Consider the following 19927-nt stretch of genomic DNA (forward strand, 5'->3'; position numbering starts at 1 on the left):
AAAGCCTGGAGAGTGGCTCATACATCGCAATACGTGCTCCTGCATGACAGCGGCAGCCTCCAACCTTTGCGTGGCCCTTCCATACCCAGCTTGCGGATATATCGGTTTATTTATGCGGGGATACTTTTTCTAGCATTCTCTGCCAGACACAATATTATGCTGGAAATATACAGGTATTAACTGTTAAAGTTACGAATGATAAAATAAACTCCAGCGCCTGCTCCTGGCACTGTTAAACAGAGCAGGGATTGTGTGAGCTACTGGCTAATGAAACTCTGGAGCAGGATCGCTAATGATTACCGCACGCCTGAACTCCAGGTGATTACTGGATGTCATTCATCCTTGTCTCTGCTTAATTTTTGAGTAGACTGTAATTGTCTCATTTTCTGCTAAAGCCACAGTTTCTTCATTGCAATGTAAATGTCATTACACAAGTTAGTTGATTTAGGTTATTGGTAGCCTGGTCTTTTCCACTAAATTGTCCTTGTCGAAGAACACATGAATGACGTCTAGACCCCGACATTTCCTGTGTCTTGGCGGTGTTGTGGAATCTGTTTGCCTTTGGCCCTGTCAGTCATCTTCCTTATTTACAATCAGGGCTTTTGCATCTGTTTTGTTATTCAGCCTGAAATGTGTCCCAATGTTTGCAATTGCTTAGAATAAGCAGAAAAACAGATGAAAGCTATTTGCCTTCTGAGTGTTCACAAACGACCCATAGGCCTATCATTTATGAGAGGGAGCGAAATTGAGATGACGTAGGTTTACAATGCCATCTTGTGGATAAAACATGGCTTGGTGTAAATGCCAAAGTCAATGGATGGATGTAAAGCTAAATCCACTAAATCCAATACTTGCGAATCTGTAATACATATTCTAATCAGTTAACCCCTTCATTGATATCATCTTCTGAAAATGGAAGCCCTGTGACAACTGGAAGATTGGTGGTGAAGGTAAGAAAGTCATCTGTGTGATATGATTGACTGGTTATGTCCACTGTCCACTGTCCATTTGGAGTGTTTGCAAATGTCACTTCAAACTTTTGTGTCAGAAAGATTGAGATAATTTCTTTTTCACTCTCTTTTTTTATGTGGTGGTGGTGTTGCAACATTATACAACATATATACCAGAACCAAATATGTGGTCAAGGACATAAAACGTTTACCAAAATGTATTGTCTAGTCATTAGATAATGCCACTTCAGCCTGGGTTGAACATGTCAGCACATGTTATTACATAACAGGAAATATTTTTTGACCTGCCAAGGGTGTAGTAACCACTTTCGGCCAGCAGAGGACAACAGTTCCATGCATGAAAAATGTCAATGGGTATAGCAAAAATCTCCTCAGTTGTATCAGGTGTCCCATAACAGAAAACAATTCTATTGATCAGCAATTTGATTGTCAAATGAATTTTGGTGTAATAGAATTGTATTAAAATAATCTAGATATATAACGAAGGAGAGCATATAACCTAAAGATAAAACTGTTCCAAAGCACACTGCTCTGGTGAAGGCTATGTTCCATACACTTTCCTATGCTTTATGGTGTTAATAAAGACTTCCATCGTTTTTATCGCTTATCTCAGATGAGTCATTTCCTTGTTTTTGTTCTACAGTCAGAGGCGTTGTGACACAGCCAGCAGTCAGGTATGCAAACAGCCAGGTGCTTATGAGTCCTCCGCTCTCCTCTGGGTTTTTTACTGCAGGGTTCTGTGTTGTCATGCATGGTGGTCATCACACTTCCTTGTCTTCTTTTCAGAGAGCAGAAAGTTCATGATTCAAGGGGAAGAGAGAGAGAGAGAGAGAGAGAGAGAGAGAGAGAGAGAGAGAAAGGGAGGGGGAGATATGCTACGGGAAAAAAAACAACTGTGAATCTATTCATTAAAAAAATCCCAGTTTATCGACCATGGTCTAACCAACTTATCTGGTCTCTGAAACAAAGGTGAACTTCAACTTACTTCCTTATCGAAACACTGGGGTATTCATGTAAGCTAACACCATGGCACTTTGTAAATAGAACCAGGAAATCCCCATTAAAATTTCCCTTTATCATTAACTAAAGCAATGTTGTTTTCACTGCAAATGAGACATGACCCCACAATGAATCTTTCTAATCCTTTGAAAAGGAGATAAACCAGGCAAGATGATATTTTTTATACATTCAGTGGAAATGAATGAACATCTGAAGAATATGAGCCTTGGAGTTATAACCATAATGATGATCACCGCAATGATTTTTCATTTACGTAGCACCTTTAAATTTTTCAACTTCTGTAAGTCATTTAATCCCTGCCTAATGGTCTGTATTGTCTGAGATAAGACAGAAAATCACCTTGTGGGACAATGGACTGAATTGAGAGTGCATTTGCTGGTGTATTTTTTAGCCATAAACCGTGTTATACTGCATCATTCAGTGTTTGAGTCGGTGCATCTACTGCATTAACCTCCTTGGTTGCTTTAATAACAACAATAATAATATGTTTTATTTATATAGCGCCTTTCTCAAACTCAAGGTCACTTCACAAAGTCAACACAAGCAGAGCACACACAGGGCAAGACAACACAACACCAAAAAGAAAAACTATGCGATGAGTCTACAGTATGCAGTGGCGGAAGACAATGGTCACATAAGTGAAGGCAAATCTTCACAGTGTTTCCAGTGCGGTCTCCTGGTGGCTATGCATACAAAGTGAATAATGTGATGGGAATTTGATGTGGTCCACCAAGAGACTATTCTTCACATCTAAAGGACCAGTCAGCAGGGGGCCTTGACTTTTGGTTTATACAGTATGAGATATCCCCTTGGGGATCAATAAAGTATCTATCTATCTATCTAGATATTGAACCATATGCATATATACACATAGGACAGAATGGCTGGTGTGAGGAGAAGCTGGACTATTCTCAAGTGGCGGCTCTAAAACCAGCAGTGAATTAAATGCACAGTGGAAAACCATCTAAGATCACTCAGACAGCTCAATCCAGTCTGGTCCTGATGCATGGTTCCCCTCCCCAGTTCAGGTGAGGGGAGAGCTAATGACTCGGTGTCCTAGTCCCATTTCCAGCCACAGCCTCCAGCCATATGTTTCTGGAACTCCAAGTGTTGTGAGTGATGCGTCATAGGCTCGGTGTGCTGAAGCACTACAGTGCTACCGGGAGCTGTGTGTCAGAGGAGCCTGCAGGTGACAAGGCATGGCCATTATCCAGAAACATGCTGCTGACAGAAAAACTGTATGACGCTTGTTGCTGAAGGGGGCATGGCAGACTCTTAAATAGTTGGGGATGTGAAAATAATTTTTACTCCTTCTCCGGGGTAACTGAACACACAGCATTTAAATGACCATTGTAAATTCTATGTCATTCAATCGTTTTTTTTTTTTTAAAAATGTATTTATAGTTATCCTCCTTATGTTGCCCACACGGACCTGCTGATCAGGTTCTCTATATCGAGGTTGAAGTTTGAATGTGTACATTAGTGGAGGAGTCTGAAGGTGGGGCAGGGCTGAACCGGACACTCCTACAGAGTCACACTTGCCACCTGTCTCACTAATATGTGAGGATTCCATAGTGACACACACACACACATGCACACACACAACCTCAGGAACCAACACATCAGGGATATGACTAGCCTGGCGCAGGTCTTGGCACAAGTGAATATCTGGAGATGGGTGACGGTGTGGATGGGTCCTGTGAGGTATTTTGGGTCTGAGTGGTACCTGACTACAAAGTCATCATGTTAACCATGAAACCAACTGACCTGACAACCACCATATGCGGGACACAAATACACGGCCTGTTCCTCACCCCATAGTGAGATATAATGTAAACCCTCTACTCATAGCACGCCATTATGTAACCTGAGCGTTTGTCCTTGTTTCAGACACCTGTGGCTTTGACATATGACAAGTGAGGAGGCTTAAATTACTGCATAGCAATATTGATATTGTCTAGAGTTATTGTGAACGTGGACCGCTCCTCAGCATTACAGTGTCAAAGGTAACAGGTAGCAGACAGGGGAGAAGTCTGACTACTGTATGAGTGGGGTGAAGACGTAGCTGTTTAGCGTGGCTACTGCTGGTTAAGACACAGCTCAGGTGCAGAGACAGGCCATGGCACGCTGGCTTTTTGGTCCTTTGTGGATCTTTGCGCACACGTCTCAATACAGGGTGGGGTTATTCCCAAGTTACAGCTAACGCTGATGACTACTTTCATCCATTATTCAGAGTAAAACTAGCTTCCAGAAAACAGGACAAGGTGATATGTTTCTGCAGAAATGTATAATTCATTTAGAAATATTTCAGTAAATCTCCACCATTCAACTTTTACCTGACAGTTTTGTGTATGGTGGCCTACATAAAGTATAGCTGACATTTATAAAATACACAAAATTCAAGTCCAGACATTTTACAGGAGATAGATAGCAACAAGAAAACCAGGATCTGTTCTTTAGAGAGAATGAATAACTGCCATATTGAACAGTTTTGTTTTAAATGCTCTTAGCATAAGCAACACCTCTGTTTTATCCAGATACAAATTCAACATGTTATGCCTTGCATGCCATCAAAATAAATTTTGCTATTCAATTTATTTCGGCAGTGTTTATTTATTTGCATGTTCAAGTTACTTTCAGCAGCAGTAGGCCTAGTAAGGAGTTGTGGTCTAAAACTAGCAAGCCAACTACCTAAAAAGCATGGAAAAATGGAATCTTAACAGCCACACAAGCGCTGGAAAAGTAGGCTACCACTTCCATGCTAACTGGTGTCTTTAGACCAGGGGATCTTTAACTTTCTGGTGGCAAGGACCACTGTGGGGAAGGATATTTCTGAGGATCCCCCTCATAATCATAACAATTATAAGCATGCTTACTTGCATTGGTATACTTAGATGTCATTTGTATACTGTGAAGTTGTGGCCAGGTTCACTTTTGGATGTTTTCTGGCAGGTATATTGTTTTCTTTTTTTTTTGTCAACTCTGGATTTTGCATCACTTGCCAATGTGGACTGACTAATTTTTAAACATTTCTGCATTTCTTAGGGACAGTTCATCATGACCTGAGTGAAGTGATTCACATCAGAGTTAAATGTCGGTGTAGGTGGGCAACAGACTCAATTTTGTTGTTTTATTGGTGTAAAATGTCAAGTAGAGATTTGTGTTTTAAAAACAATAAAGCACGACTAAAGCAAATGGTTTTGCAGAAGCTTTGGGTTTGGCGTCACGGACTCCACTTTGAGAACAGAACCACTGCTTTATAAGATAGCTGCATTGTCTGGCTGTGAAAGCATTCCATCCTCTTACACTACAATCTTACATTTTAGGAGGACGTGCTGTCCTAGAGCTACGTAGTGCATAGCTTAGGTGGCTGGTGGCAAAGATGTGCCTTTATCTAGCTTTCACATACCCATATACCATAAAAATAAATTTGAAAATGATACCAACTAGTTGCCCATTAAAAACTTACATCAAAAGTGTTAGAAATTGTTAAAAAAAGAGAGACACTTAAGAGGTTCAACTTGTGTGCATAAAAATAGCTTTATTTCCAAACAGATCAGAATCTGCATGCAGAAATCAATGATTCATTGACTCCTCCACTCGATTGGTGATTCACATCTCTTGTTATGACGAAAAGCAGCAGATTTATTTTTCCCATGCTAATGACACATGGCTCAATCCTCTTCCCCTGAACAATTACATAGCAATCCTTCTACAAAACATAAATATATATACCGCTCAAAAATATCTAAAAGGAATAGAAACTCTTACAAAATAAAAAACTGCTTCAAAACTATTTGCTTCAGAAATCTTAAAACTAGTGTAATTATATATATATATATAAAAAAAAAAACCAAAACAAAAAAACACATACAACAGCTTAGAGGGGAAAAGCCCCAACCTGAAAGAAGGCAATAAAATATGACAGTTAAATTAATACATAAAAAACCTGAAACATGTTATCTACCAGAACACTGAACGCAGACAAAGAAACGTTAGTACTAGAATTGGTCATTCATTTTGAAAATGTGTCCCACTGAGTTTCGGAAGAAACTAAACATTGTGCAGTTTATTTCTTTATTGTGTCTATATAAGCAGTATTGTTGTGAAACTGGGGAGGGAGGAGGGTCATGGGAGGGAAAAAAAAAAAAAAAAAAAAAAAAAAAAAAAAAAAATCATAAAACATTTGGCATTTAAATATTTGGTTACTAACAGTCTGCCACAAAATGGCCAAGTACCCATTTTTTTTTTCTTTCTGACTTTATTTTGATGGCTATTTACAAATCCCTGGAAGTTCAAAGTTCATGTGCAGAGAATGTGAGTCATCAACAGCAAACATGTACCTGTTTAAAATGGCTTTGCTGACAAAGACAGCTGCATCCAGAGAGCCTATGCGATTGGGCATGGCAATCAGCAGATAGAACACCGCTTTAGAGTATATGTGATGTCTTTTTCATGTCACACACACACACACACACACACACACACACACACACAAACTCCCTTGTACCGAGACTGATGCAGAGCTCCTCCCCCTTAGACCTAAAGCAGCTTTTTCCTTTGAGTCCCTCTGCTACATGATAGCCAGAGCACATAGTACCAATGGATTTTTTCCTATTAACGCACTGCATTTTCTTTTTCGAACCACTGATTTTTAACCTTAGCTTAAAAAAGATAAAATTGAGATAATCACATCAGTCATCGTACACCGGGATTCATCCAAAATAAGAAACTTAACAAAAAAAAAAAAGAAAGAAAACACATAAATGCCACAGTAACATCAACTCCTGTAGCACCATGACGGATATGAGGACAGGGGTGGATGATTGGAGGGGAGAAAATAAATAACTTTACCGATGATCTCTGTACCGCATCACAGACCGAGCACCGCATTACTTTAGTGTTATAGCTTAAAAACGAACGAAACAAAAAACACCTCCAGAGGCCAGAGGGGCATGCACACTGATAGACGTATCGTATTGAATTCCAGTGCAGGTAAGGACATTAAGCATTTCACTTTGGGTGGAGATATTACATATTTAAATTAATTAAAAGGAAACAAAGAAACATATTTGATGTTTGGCAACACCTCTCCTAATTGCCTTCTCATGATGTTAATTAAAAAAAAAAAAAAAATGGAACATGGCTCCCTAGTTGCAAGACCCACTGATTGGGGCACATCTCATCACATTCCAATGGCATGACCGAGGAGAGAGTATTTTTTTTTATAGTCCATCTTTCTTTCAATTTTCAGAGTTTTACCTCTCCTTCTCTCTCTCTGGCTTTTGTGGTAGTATGGAGGATCAGGTGTGAGGCAGTCCAGGAATAGAGAGAGAGAAATACAAAGAGAGAGAGAGAGCTTAGCGGCTGAGTTTCAGAGGCACTGTGAGGAAAGGGGGGGCTGCAGAGGCACTCCACTCCCCGACCTTTAGGCGTAGATCTCCATGGTGGCGGCTTTCGTGTAGATGGGCTTCTTGCCCAGGTCGTAGCTGCCCTCATCTTTCTTCTTCATGCGATAGACGAGCAGGAGAATGAGGAGCACAGAGAAGAGCAGACCCACTGCACCGCCAGCAATCAGGGCTGGAACAGAAAGACATCAACATCCATTCAGGCGAGCCAACAGGGAAGTTGTAAACAGTGCACAGGCACGGCATGCATTTACAATTATGAAAGACATTGGCTAGTGCTAGCACAGCATTCTTACATGGCATGCTTGAGGGATTTACGTAATGGCGCATCGAGTTGTGGTGTTGTTTGTGTGGGGAAGGAGTCTTACCTGCAATCACTTCAATCCTGTGAAAGAATTTATCGTCTTCCGACTGGGACATTAGCACGTTGGGGGGGTGCTCGTCGAACCCTGATGAGCGCACGCCGACTTCGTTCTCGGCGACAATGTCGTTCTCGTTCACGGTGGGCCATGGCTTCTCTGAGTCTCCCTGCTCTGGGATCCTGTTGTCGATGAGGTTTGGCTAGTGGGGAGAAATTAACACGTGTTACACGTGGCTCCAGACACAAGCAGTTCTAATAGTTCATTAAATGAGTGATGGTAAGCAAACGGAATTAGTAATACCTTAGGTGTTGGCACAGTCTCTTTGAAGGACTCTGTAGAAGTCAGGGAGAAAACAACAGTATTAGACACAATGAAAGGTAAACAGTCACATGAGGTATATCCTATTGCAAAAACTTTAGAAGTATAACATACCTATATAATGCATTTTAAATTAAATGAAATTAAATAAAATTAAATAAAATGTATTACCATCATCATTCATAAACTGACCTTCATCGCCAGAGCCTGAAAAGTCGTCATCGTCGAAGTATGAATCTTCATCATCCTCATCATCACTGGTGATCTCGAAGTCGGAACCATTCTGGGAGTCACCCGATGACACCAGGTCCTCATGAGACTGCTTAGCCTTCATGGGCATCCACGTCTCAGTCTCCCTCACCTGCTGAGCGGAAACAAACAGACAAGTGAGAAAAACAACACTTTTAGGGCTGGCACGCTAACAAAGCAAGACAATGAGTTCAGGGCAGACATTTCACAATAGCAAGGTTGCTACATAATAGGGAAACTATTTCCCATGTATTTGGTTTCACATAGGTCTTTTTTAATGAAGCGAGAGCAAAGAGGACAACTGATCCAGCACGCCTACTTTACAAGCATCCTGGCTTTAAAAGTCAGTGGTGGCGAGAGACTCAACTCCAGACCAAAAAAAAAAAAAATCCCAAGAGGGAAGTGTCTTCAAAAGGTCAAACCAGACGAGGAAGCTAGTAACCTTTGGGCTATCTTATCGGACGGGAAAGCAAGACAGGAAGTGGCTGATAGCACAGCCACATGAACAAAGACACACGGCAGTCGCAGCTAATTTCAGAGTAATAGACACATTACACCTCCACTGATCTGGTTTTGTTGACCTTTTGTATTGACCTTTTACCCTTTACATACCCCTGAAAACAAACATGGAGGAGGTGGTGGAGGGGCATTTAAGTAATGGTTCTCTCCCCATATCCACAGTCATCACAAGGCAGAGCTTAATGTAATCGAAAGACATTACCCTTGCTAATCATATTATCACCATTTAACTTTATTGCCCTTTGCCAAGTAGGCACAGTCAATGAGATTAAACAAAGACAATTTGATGGCCTGATCCAATTATCAACCATCCATTGGCCTGAGGAGGCTGAAACATGCACTCGTATGGACACAGAGTGAGGCCACTAGCCCTGAGGTGTAAAAAGGTAACATTCTCGCAGCAAAGTCGGAGCCAGGCATGTTTGGGTTAAAAGTCTCTGTCAGACAAAGCCGCGCCCTGGTCAGATATCATCGTTATGCTGGGTTTTTACTGATTGCAGAGCCGACACCAGACGTAGGCATGTGCTTAGGTAACACCTGGCTTGGCTGTGGCCTCGTCTACGGTTAAAGAAACAGTCATGCATTATTCATTGTTGAGCTTTGGCTGGACTGCCAAGGGAGTGTGAAGGGGAGAGTTTTTTTTTTTTTTTTTTTTTTTTAAATCAGTTCTGGATGGTTGCTCAAGGCTGGTTCAGGAGAAATGCAACTCAATGCCTTCAAATACCCTCAGCCAGGTGGTCTGCTCCTTACATAAAAAGCCCAATCCTTTTCTTACCAAGTTAAAGAGAAGATTAGACAGGGGAACCATTTAAAAAGAAAAAAAAAAAAGTCTGTTAATTGTGGTGAACCACGTCCCTATCAAATCTAGTATAAAATTCTATCGTCGGTGTGACCTTTAGAGTAGGCCTACCACATTACTCAAGATCTCATTGTAGTGATTATGCGTAGGCTTCCTTTATCAGGAGCTGGCAACAAAATTCCATGCTGGAGGCAAAGACTTCCACTGATTTAATTGGGCCAAAACGCTTTGTTTCAAATTGGCTAGATGGAAGTTAATCCTCTCTCGCTCTCTCTCCCCCTCTCTCCGTCTCTTTAGGTTGCATTCGACTTAAGGGAGTGCTCAGAGAATGCCATTGTTCCAGACCAGGAGCTGGAACAGAACAGAACGGAACAGGAGGCCATTTTATTTGCCCTGTTGCCACAGCAGCGAGCTTCCACATACTTTGAACCAAGTGGTGAAAAAAACTGCTCCAGAATCAAAACTGCAACCACTCTAGCACAATCAAAAAATAAAATAAAAAACACTACAGTTCTGTGGTGCTGTGCTGAAAAATGACTAGGCTATATATCAACATATACAATGCAACATATCAGACACATTTGATGGAGCTCAAGGCTGGGGACTTTCCAAAACTTAACTCAGTACTCCATCTTGCTCCAACAAGTCAAAGCCAGCAGCCATCTCTTTCTCAATGCACACACACCTGGCAATCCCTCCATTTTATTGTGAGCCACTCACTCCTCCATATAGTGGCTGTGCAGGGGAGAGAGCCTGTCGTGACAGGTTTGCTGGCAGCCAGCTGAATGATGAAAGCCCAGGGCTGGGGGAATGATCTTGACATGTACACAGCGGGAGCTCTGAGGTCCACTCTCATGCCAATTGTTAAACACAAGACCGATCAAATTTTACATCAAAGTCAAACATGAACTTACAAGAAGAAGAAAAGGGTAAAAAAAAAAATCTTTACTCAATTTGCTGGCTTCAACACCTTAAGCTCACATAGTTAAACTTCTGTGATTTTCCATATTGTTTTGTGATTTAGTATGGGGAAGCTAAACGCTTCAGAGCTATGAGACAACAGCTAAAAGAAACAAGAATGGTTTGAAACCTTTTTCCACACTGCACACAGAAATTTGTGAAGGCAGATGACCGTCATTACAAGAAAACAGCCCACATTCTTAGGCATTTTTCACAACAATATAAACCAAACTCATGCTTGAGCTGATTGAAAAGACACAGGCACACATCTTCACAATGAAAATTGGGTTAAGAGTGGAATGGTCTCCATCTTGGGTAAGACTGTGATTTAAGTTGTTTTTCATTTTTCCTGTGTTCAAACACCCCCTGCACAAAAAGTCCCTTCTGTGGTCAGTTAAACGCTTTCAATTTCAAAATCTTTTTTTTTTCATTTCATGTAAAAGAACAGGCCTTCTCTCTAAGCCATGTTAGTTAGTAAAACCCTTTGAGGACAGTTCCAGTGTAACAACACTGTGACACTGCCAGCAAAAATAAAACAAGTTACAACCCTAACTATGGGCATCCCTCCCCCAGCTCATTAAATTGAAGTGAGTAGTGGCACTGGCTGCCTGGAGTCCATGCAAATTAAGAGGCTGGCTAAACCCCGGCCATACCCAGGGCTGGCAGACTAGAAGAGCTAAATCCCCCCCATCTGCTTGCAAATGGCCGAGCATCTGTTCCATTGACTCAATCAGTCCATGCATGAGGGTCTGCCTCGTGCAATGTTTTAATCATGTGAGGGTCCATCAACCCTACTGTTTCTAAGAATGCTGAGAATTGAAGAACTGTTCAAGTAATTGATGAACACAAAATTATGGCCATGAAATTATAGCGCAACTTGTGATTGATTTTTAACCACTGTTGGGTCCCCTACAGCCTAAAAAAAAAATATCACATTCCTGATCATAACCCCATGGCAACGGGTAGAAAGTCCTTGCGGTGTGTCGTCCTCTGGCTCAATGAGATTGACCACGTCCTTTCTGATCACATGTAATTAATGCCCTGGCTCTTGTTCCGTGTCACTTGAACCAATCGGATTTGCGATGCACAGTCCTGCTTCAGTGTAGGATGCATGTCCTCCTGAGATGCATACAGGCTGGCTGACTGGCTGGAGTGAGGCAGCCACACCACACACACACACACGGTTGAAACCGCTCCAGATTCCATCCACCTTCACCGGGACTTTAAATAGCCAAGGGTTTTCATCTGGCCTTGCCTGAGCGACTCTCACCACCACAGGCCTCCCAATGGCACGGCATGGTAGTTTGGACTCTCCAGACACAAAAGACTGACGTTTGAAAACAACAATGTCATACGGTTGTTTCAGCCTAGCTGACGTGGATATGTTGAAATATGAAAGAGTGGGAGAACTCCTCGAAGGAATGTGTATCAAACCAATGATATGGTAACCAATCCCCCCTTGACCCAGACATACACGTACGCAAGCACACAAATGAGTCATCCAAATGAGACTTCGGACGTCTGTGTGCACAGCCATGCTGTCCCAGAGTACTTCTACATCAGCCATTCCCACTATAGATGACTCAGAGGACTGTGATTTCCCGACGGAAAGATCAGCAACAGAAGACCAACCCCTGCCCACTTCATGGGAAGTTCTTTCATGTCTTTGAGTATGTCACAGGCTTTCATTAATTAAGCTCCTCACTTCTAAGTGAGGGTATTTCAATACTCAATGGCTCTGATCAACCTGAATGGCCAAGTCATTGTCCCACCATGCCAAACAATTGGTATTGTATAGTACAACTTTGTCACAGAGGTCTCCAACAAAAACAATAATACTGGTTTGAGTATCACATCAGAATGTAGTCTCTATCACCAAAGGCCTTTTTAAAAGTCTTTACACTGCTTTTGTTACCTTAATGACTTAGTGAGAGATGAATTTAAGTAAGAAAATCTTAGGGGAAATTTCTGGGGCATGTTTCTTGCAGGAAGCAATGTCGAGCAATAGCACTGGGGAAACCCACCAAGGAAAAAAAAGTCCTTGCTCAGCCATCTTGATTCCTTTCACAAACCACCTCATAATTCACATATGGACTTCACAAAGGGGTTTGAGAGCTCTACATTAAGCTTTAAGTGTGTGCGGCATCAGACCTCACACATCAAAAGCCCGTGGTTAACACATATGCAGTTGTTCAAGGCAGTGACAAGTCATTTCTCTACAAGCATGGGGGACGTGGGATTCCCCAACACAAATGTCATTGTATTTCAATGGCAAACATCAACTATGGCCTTCTTGTCTGTAAAGAAGGTTACATGTATTGGAAACTGGTAACAAAAACACAAAACAAGTTTGCAAAGCCCACTTAGGTACCATCTAATAACTTCAGTAGAACAGCTGAAAACTCCAGTTAAGGTAGAGGCATGTCTTCATTATAAAGAGCACAGAAAATAGAACCATAACCTACACAAAGCACATTCTTAACGGAAATACATATAAATATATATTATCATATAATACACTGTCAAAAACACCTCATCTTGAAAACCATGTTTGGATTTCATCTCAGAAGTAGTATTCCTAGGCTGATCAAATTGTGTTTTGTAGGATGGAAGATGTTCTCAGAATTAAAGTTTGTACTGTATGCCCACTGATTTTACATAAAGTTCTAGATTCAGAACAAAGTGCAAAAAACAGTGACATTGAGGGGGGTATTACAAAAGTCGTTTTTTGTACACATGGTGTCAATACGTATAGCGCAAATATGCCAATATTTTAGGTTGAGAAAGCTTTAGTATGGCATCAGACCACACACATCAAAAGCTTTTGTTTAACACATGTACAGTTGTTCAAGGAAGTGACTTTCATTTCTCTACATGCATTGGGGGCATGGGTTTGCCCCTCCCAAATCACAAAAGTCAAGTTAGCCTACATCTATTGGGAACTAGAAATACAAACTCAAAATAAGTTGGCAATGTACAATGCCTACTTAGACTTTTACCAAAGATCTAACAGCTTCAGCAGAGCAACTGAAAACTAAGTTAAAGCAGGGGCATGTTCACCATGTAATTAAGAGGACCGGAAACTGGGTTGTCATTCCTTGACAATGAACAAAACATTGTCTACAAAAAGCTAATTTTTATTGAAACGTGTGCCATTTCCCTAAAGCTCATCTCTGGGAACTTAAAAAAAGTCTTCTGGAAATCTAAGAAACATTATACTAATCACAAAACAAAACAGCCCATTCAGAAAAAGCTCAAAAAGGTAGACTAACATGCCGCTAATGAGCTTGAGGACAATTCAGAGGAAGACACAGTAAATGCATTAAATTCTTAACATCTTTTTACCAAAAGCAGATCAAAACCCTCCCTCACACTGCCAACATTCCATCCTCAAAAAGGGATTTTATAGCCCAGTGGACAGCAATGCAGAAACCATTATTACATCCTGGTGAAAGTATTTATCATGTTCTCCCTGTGGCCCTTTCACTGGGCATTCAATTCAGCTCATCAAGAAACAGCAGAAGAAAAAACAGACACAGGCTCATTCTCGTGCAAATGATCTCAAGCCTAATTCAGAAAAAACACATTCCCACAACACATAGAGAGACAAGAATTACAAGATTTTTCAGAAGGGGACAAATATTTTCATATGTGGTCGGTTGGGCGGCTGAAAGTCTCTTCTGGAAACTGTTCCGGCCAAATGACAAGCCCATTTGGTAGATACGCATTGCTTTAGGCCTACGTGTTAAAGTAGTTAGCTCCACTGAACTAAACTATTCCATGTAATATAACGATCCATGTCAGTCAAATAAGGAAGTCTTATCTTTACCATTCCACAAACGTACCTAAAACATTATGGAGTACAACAACACTAAGTCACTTTAACAACATGTAGAAAGCGTGAATGCATCCTTAATTTGAAAGAGGGTGGCTAAACATTCTGTTCAAAGAGACAAACGAGAGTGTGGGTCATGGTGAATGAATGCAATTCTTCTGTCCAGTGGCCTGGGAGGAGGCTAACGAAAGAACCCTGACCATTTAAATCCGCCCATGTGTGCAAAATCCCAATGAGGGCCGGTCAAGGTCAGCAGGGGTCAAATTCCACAGGAAAACGCAAAAGGAGTAAGGGTGGGGGGCGCGCAGAGAAAAGGAGTTGTTTTTTTAAATGAAAGAACGAGCAGCAGCTTCTGCATGATTTTGAGGAATGTAGCAGTCTCTCTTGCTCTTGGCACGGGATGTGCTTCAGAGTTCAGCGAGCTGTGTGCAGCTTTTGATGTACGCTGGTCAGCCACTGCCACTGGCCCTTCCAAGTTGCTGGGAAAACAGTCGCGCTACCATCTACAAAACTGGCAGATGAATAGAAACACACACAGACAGACAGGCCGACGGACCGAAACGCGGGCACAGCTCGCAGCCAGTGGAGAAGCCGCTCATGTTTTGGCCATCGAATCACGTTGACACACCATTAACCATCCAACAGGTTGCATCTCAATCCATTTGCTCTTGAGTGTTGAGTACTGTGAAAAACGACACAGGGGATTTGACCTGTATGAAGGCCTGTAATAAGATCTGCTGCTTGTGTTGAGCAAAAGATTAGGATCTGAGGGCCACTACAGTGAGGTGGAGTGAGAGGTAGGCCTAACCTACACCTTTTTCCAAGGCCAGGGAGTGGAGTGCTGTAAACTCTCCATGACGTTCATTTGCATTCTGCTCCTGAGTTTGGCTGCTCGACCACCACTCACACTGGGCGGCTGGCATCTGTCTATTACCATTCCATTCTATTTTGACCCACCCCCATATTCAAAGCAGCGCTGACATCTGCACATGTTGATTCTTTCCCATTAGGAAAACAATGCATCAGCAGTGACGGGACATGCCACTCTCAGGTGCTTCTAAGTGAGCACACAGGCCTACTAAACTCTAGATGTACAGCCATGTAGGGCTAAAAAAAAAAAAAAAGTGGTAAACCTCAGTAGTATCACAAATTATTTACTGATAAACAAGTAGCATTTGTGCTAAAATAACAACAATAATAATAATAATAATAATAATAATAATAATAATAATAATAATAATAAAAAATGTATATAGTAAGAATGTATGGAGATTCTGCAATCTGCAGAGAAACGGATCTTAAAATCATGTTCTCACATTTTGTTTACATAATGACGACAGTGTTGGCTGTACAAATCCTTTACAAGAACGTAATGTGTACTTTCCTCAAAACAAGAGGGGCAGGGCAAAAAAAAATTCCCTGAGATTGCAACTTACACAGGCCTCCATTTCAAACGTAAATGTCGACAACCCTGTACACTACATCATAGCCTATAGCTTAAAATGATAAGCCCAAAATACCCAATTCAATATAAAAAGAAAACATATTTGGCTTGAATTGCTAATCATTTGCAGAGGCCGCGAATACAAGCCATTAAATTAAAATAAAAACAGGTAAACAAATATTTAACAGACACTTTAACATACACTTGAACTAGACTAAACGTGATGCAGTGCCACCATGGTTAAGACTGGAGTGACTACTCAATGGTATTACAAGTCCATCTGTCTGAATTGGATTAACCTTTGCAATAGCTATCTGGCTAGTTACAATGGGTAGTATTAATATCCCAATACACAGGACAGTAAACGTAAGCCCTGGATAAAGACAAGTACTTCTACGTTGAGTGAGCAAACGAGTGAAACATATAAAAGGATACAATCTATCAAGTGTCAAAGACATTCGGCGTGAAAGGACATTCTCGACAATATACCAATTTGTTAGTTTACCTTAAGTTAGCTAATTTAACTTAGCGCAGCAGTAGCTAATGTTAACGTTATCTAACTTTCATCGCATCCTTCAACACATCATATTGTGCTCAGAAGAGTTACTAACTAGAGGCGAAGAAATCACGTCAAACTCGCTTGCATGAACCCACATAGGAATTCCGTCAGTAACAGAACACCAACTTCAACATAGACAACAAGAGGAGAATTACTGGTTAAACCAACCTTGTGTAACACACAATACTTTAGTTTTTCAGCTATCGACAGTTAGCCAGAAGCTAACGACTGACTGTTGAATATTAACTTACTCACCGATTCAGAGCAGACTGAAGCGACTAAAACCAACACAAGGAACAGCTTTTGCATCTTTCTTCTCTTAACAACGTCGAAGGCAACTAGTATTGTTCTTGTAATGATATGATGAAGTTTTACAACAATTTCAATAACGTTACTATCCTCTACAGAAATTCGCTGACAACTTCACAGGTCCTCTTGTCGTCCCCGAATCCACGTACAGAGTCACTGACCAGTCAAGTCGAAGTACGCATTGATTTCTAGGACTTTGCACCTCAGACTCCGCCTCCAAATGTGACGTTAGACCAATGACAGTAATTTTCGAATCGTCATATTCCGGGAAATTCACCAACAGCAACAGGTTGATCCCGAATGGAACTTATAGTATTCAGACCATCGATTTACTAACTTTTACTAACTACACTTTATCTGAAAGTGGAATTAGGTATAGTGTTGACAACAGTTTAAGTGGTCGAGTTATTACAAATGGTAGGCCTAACTCTAAATAAAATGTGTCTAACGAAAGCAGCTAAATTGTGGACCATTGGCTACAATGTGACATGAAATAGGCCTAATACGATATCAATATGTAGGCTACTAGCGAGTAGCTACGTAGGCTAGCTCTTTCTAGACTTCTTTTCATGTTTCCAGGGAATTGTTGTCGCAACCTAAAACATGGATTTTTCCGTTGTCGTAATCTTCCGGGAAATGTTAGGATTCCCCGCCTCCAAAAAAGGGAACAAGGGAATCTGCCATGTCTCTGACGTTTGCATGTAATTTCCCCTTTCCTTTACCACTTTCCACTCTCGATTTCTACTGTAGCTTTCTACCCTATTCTTCTTATCAGTGCTAGACTCACTACTACCAGAGAGGGTTAAAGCGGAGTAATCAAGGATCTTTGCTACTACCCTTTTTCTACTTCCTTAAAAGTTTCGAACGCTGTCTTTGACGTCTCTTGATGTGCTCAGCGTCTGGTGAAATTGCTTTGATCAGCAACGTCTAGCTACCGCTTTCTCTTATAATAAGGACTGTCACATAGCCTAATTCATATCCGGCCACAGACAATAAAAAATCGCACTCTGAAACGCAGGTTAAAGCAAGACTTTGTTTTGATGTTATTTCTTAACGTTGACAATAGGCCTAGGCCTGCAAAGCATTGCACGTTCATCCTTGAATTAGCAGAGCAGTTTGTATTGCAATGTTATTGATTAATTACTAATGCTTCAACACATATTTTAAATTAAACTAAATGCAGTCATCAATCATCTTGAATGGAGTTTGATTTATAATCTATTGTGAATCAATTCAAATCGCAATATGAGAATTCACAAAGATATTTCTCCCAAGCCCTAAAGAAGCCTAGACTATTTAAGTGGTTGGTTCAACCTAGCCATACTTTTCTAGAAACTGGGATACAACAGGCTAGCCAATGATGTAGGCCTTCATGTCTGTCTGCATTTTACAGTAAATGGCATGATAGTTACTTTTGACACAAGATAAGATTGACCAACAAATAGGCTTATTTAATCTTTTTTTTTTTTTTTAAAGGTTGTCTAAATTAGCCTACACAGAAGGCAGTGACCTACTGGTGGTGGGCTACTGTATTAGATCAAGTGAGAAGTAAATAAGAGATAAAGTTATCTGGAATAATGTGTCTAGCTTGCGTTTTGTTTGGAAGATGCCAGTATAATGGATTGCTGCAGCCTGTGAGTGAACTTAGACCTTCAGAAATGTCATGGACTTATTATCAAAAGGCTATCAGAAGAGACGCCAAGCTCCTTACATTTAGTGCATGATCAGTCTACCCCTGCTATTTACAGATAAGAAAACGCTTTAAAAGAATAACAGCAAATTGTTTTTATAGTGGCCGGTATTGTGACTATAACTGACATAGTGGGAATAATAGTGTAGGCCCTACATGTGATATAGCAAAGGTCGTACACTATTGTTATCAGGGTCACCAGTGTGTCAAGTCTAGACATCAATCTAAGTGAGATCCACATGTATGAAATTAGAAAATAGGCTCACTTGTTGTAAACAAGGTGCAACATTGCGTGTTTGGTTTAACAGCAGTCATAGTTGGGCTTTTCACTGAATGCAAATACTAAATTCCACACAACCTCTGACACACATTCAGATACACATTCCTTTGTAGCATACAAAGAAAGTCTTTGTGTGCATAATGCTCTGTGTTTTTTATTTTTTAATTCTTCACATTTCACATGAAATTTTAGAACAACTATGGACGCTCTCTGGATGGGTTGACTGGCATGTCTAAGCATGAGGCATGTGCTCGTTCTTTACAAATATCCAATGGATAATGGATAACAACAACATACTTGTGTCTCTGTCTGCACTGAATTCAAGCCACCCACCTAAGTGACTGAAACTCTTCAGTTTGGCCATTCCCAGTTTGACCCTGTTTTGGTAAAAATAACTCAGAAGGTGTTGATCAAACAGTCACTAGGCCTATTCGCACAGCTACTATCAACAGCAATTGATTGATGTTTACATCTTTAAGTAGCCTTTATGTAAAGGCCAGGTCGGAGTTGTCTGGTAGGTAGTCTTGTTAAAGTCACTAACTTTTAAATTCTAAGTTGGTCTCTTTTTTTTATAACTAAAGTTGTTATACCTCACTGCTCAACTCCCCTCCCGCCCACACACACATCTTCACTGTCATCACTCGCATACATCATACATACAGTACTCTGCTTGCAATTGTAAGTCCCTTCACCATACTTGCAGTACACTGCCCCCAATACACAGCACATTGTCTCATGAGGAAGCTTCTCCAACACACATATTGCACACTGCCCTCTCCCCACATACACAGCACACTATCCCATCTCCCTTGTCATCCCCCCAACACACACACCAAGACCCCTGGCAGTTGGGTTAGCCCCTTGAACCGTGGATCTGCCCAAGGTTTCTTCCTTGGTAAGGGAGTATTTCCTTGCCCTTGTTGCTCTTGGGTGCTCCTTGTTGGTGCCCCGCCAATCCCAATCCTCCCCAACCTTTCTTATGCAGCCCTTGCCACTTAATCTACTAAACCCCTATTCTACTGCACTTTTTACCCCCCATAAATGCACAAATAGGCTGACACCAGACATAATTTCACTGCATTTCTTACTTCCAGTAACTATATGCATGTGACAATAAACTTCCTTGTATCCTTGTATCAGGCAACTTGATCAAGAAACGTTGATCAAGACATTATCTCTGAGAAAGAAGTAATTGTCTCTAATA

The 19927-nt window shown here is 41.0% G+C and overlaps 1 protein-coding gene across 2 annotated transcripts; it reads right to left on the minus strand.

Annotated features, from left to right (window-relative positions):
* Window positions 1-5512: 5512 nt before the first annotated feature.
* sdc4 (syndecan 4) lies at window positions 5513-16903 on the minus strand. 2 transcript variants are annotated; one of them, XM_048255420.1, is made up of 5 exons: window positions 16700-16903; window positions 8272-8440; window positions 8062-8093; window positions 7768-7960; window positions 5513-7571 (listed from the first exon to the last, which is right to left on the minus strand). In XM_048255420.1, exons 1-5 carry the CDS (start codon window positions 16751-16753, stop codon window positions 7420-7422), a joined length of 600 nt encoding a protein of 199 aa, XP_048111377.1. In that variant the 5' UTR covers window positions 16754-16903; the 3' UTR covers window positions 5513-7419. The 2 variants fall into 2 exon arrangements, with proteins under 2 accessions (XP_048111377.1, XP_048111376.1); XM_048255419.1 differs by having other exon boundaries at window positions 8272-8443.
* Window positions 16904-19927: the final 3024 nt, after the last annotated feature.

Source organism: Alosa alosa, chromosome 10, assembly GCF_017589495.1.
Source record: "Alosa alosa isolate M-15738 ecotype Scorff River chromosome 10, AALO_Geno_1.1, whole genome shotgun sequence".
Classification (NCBI taxonomy): Eukaryota; Metazoa; Chordata; class Actinopteri; order Clupeiformes; family Clupeidae; genus Alosa; species Alosa alosa.

Coding starts and splice junctions, on each gene's coding strand:
- sdc4 (XM_048255419.1), bottom strand. CDS start 16,753: ATGCAAAAGCTGTTCCTTGTGTTGGTTTTAGTCGCTTCAGTCTGCTCT. Junction 8,444..16,699: donor CTTCAGTCTGCTCTGAATCG/GTGAGTAAGTTA, acceptor GTTTCCGCTCAG/CAGGTGAGGGAGACTGAGAC. Junction 7,961..8,061: donor AGACTGTGCCAACACCTAAG/GTATTACTAATT, acceptor TCTCCCCACTAG/CCAAACCTCATCGACAACAG.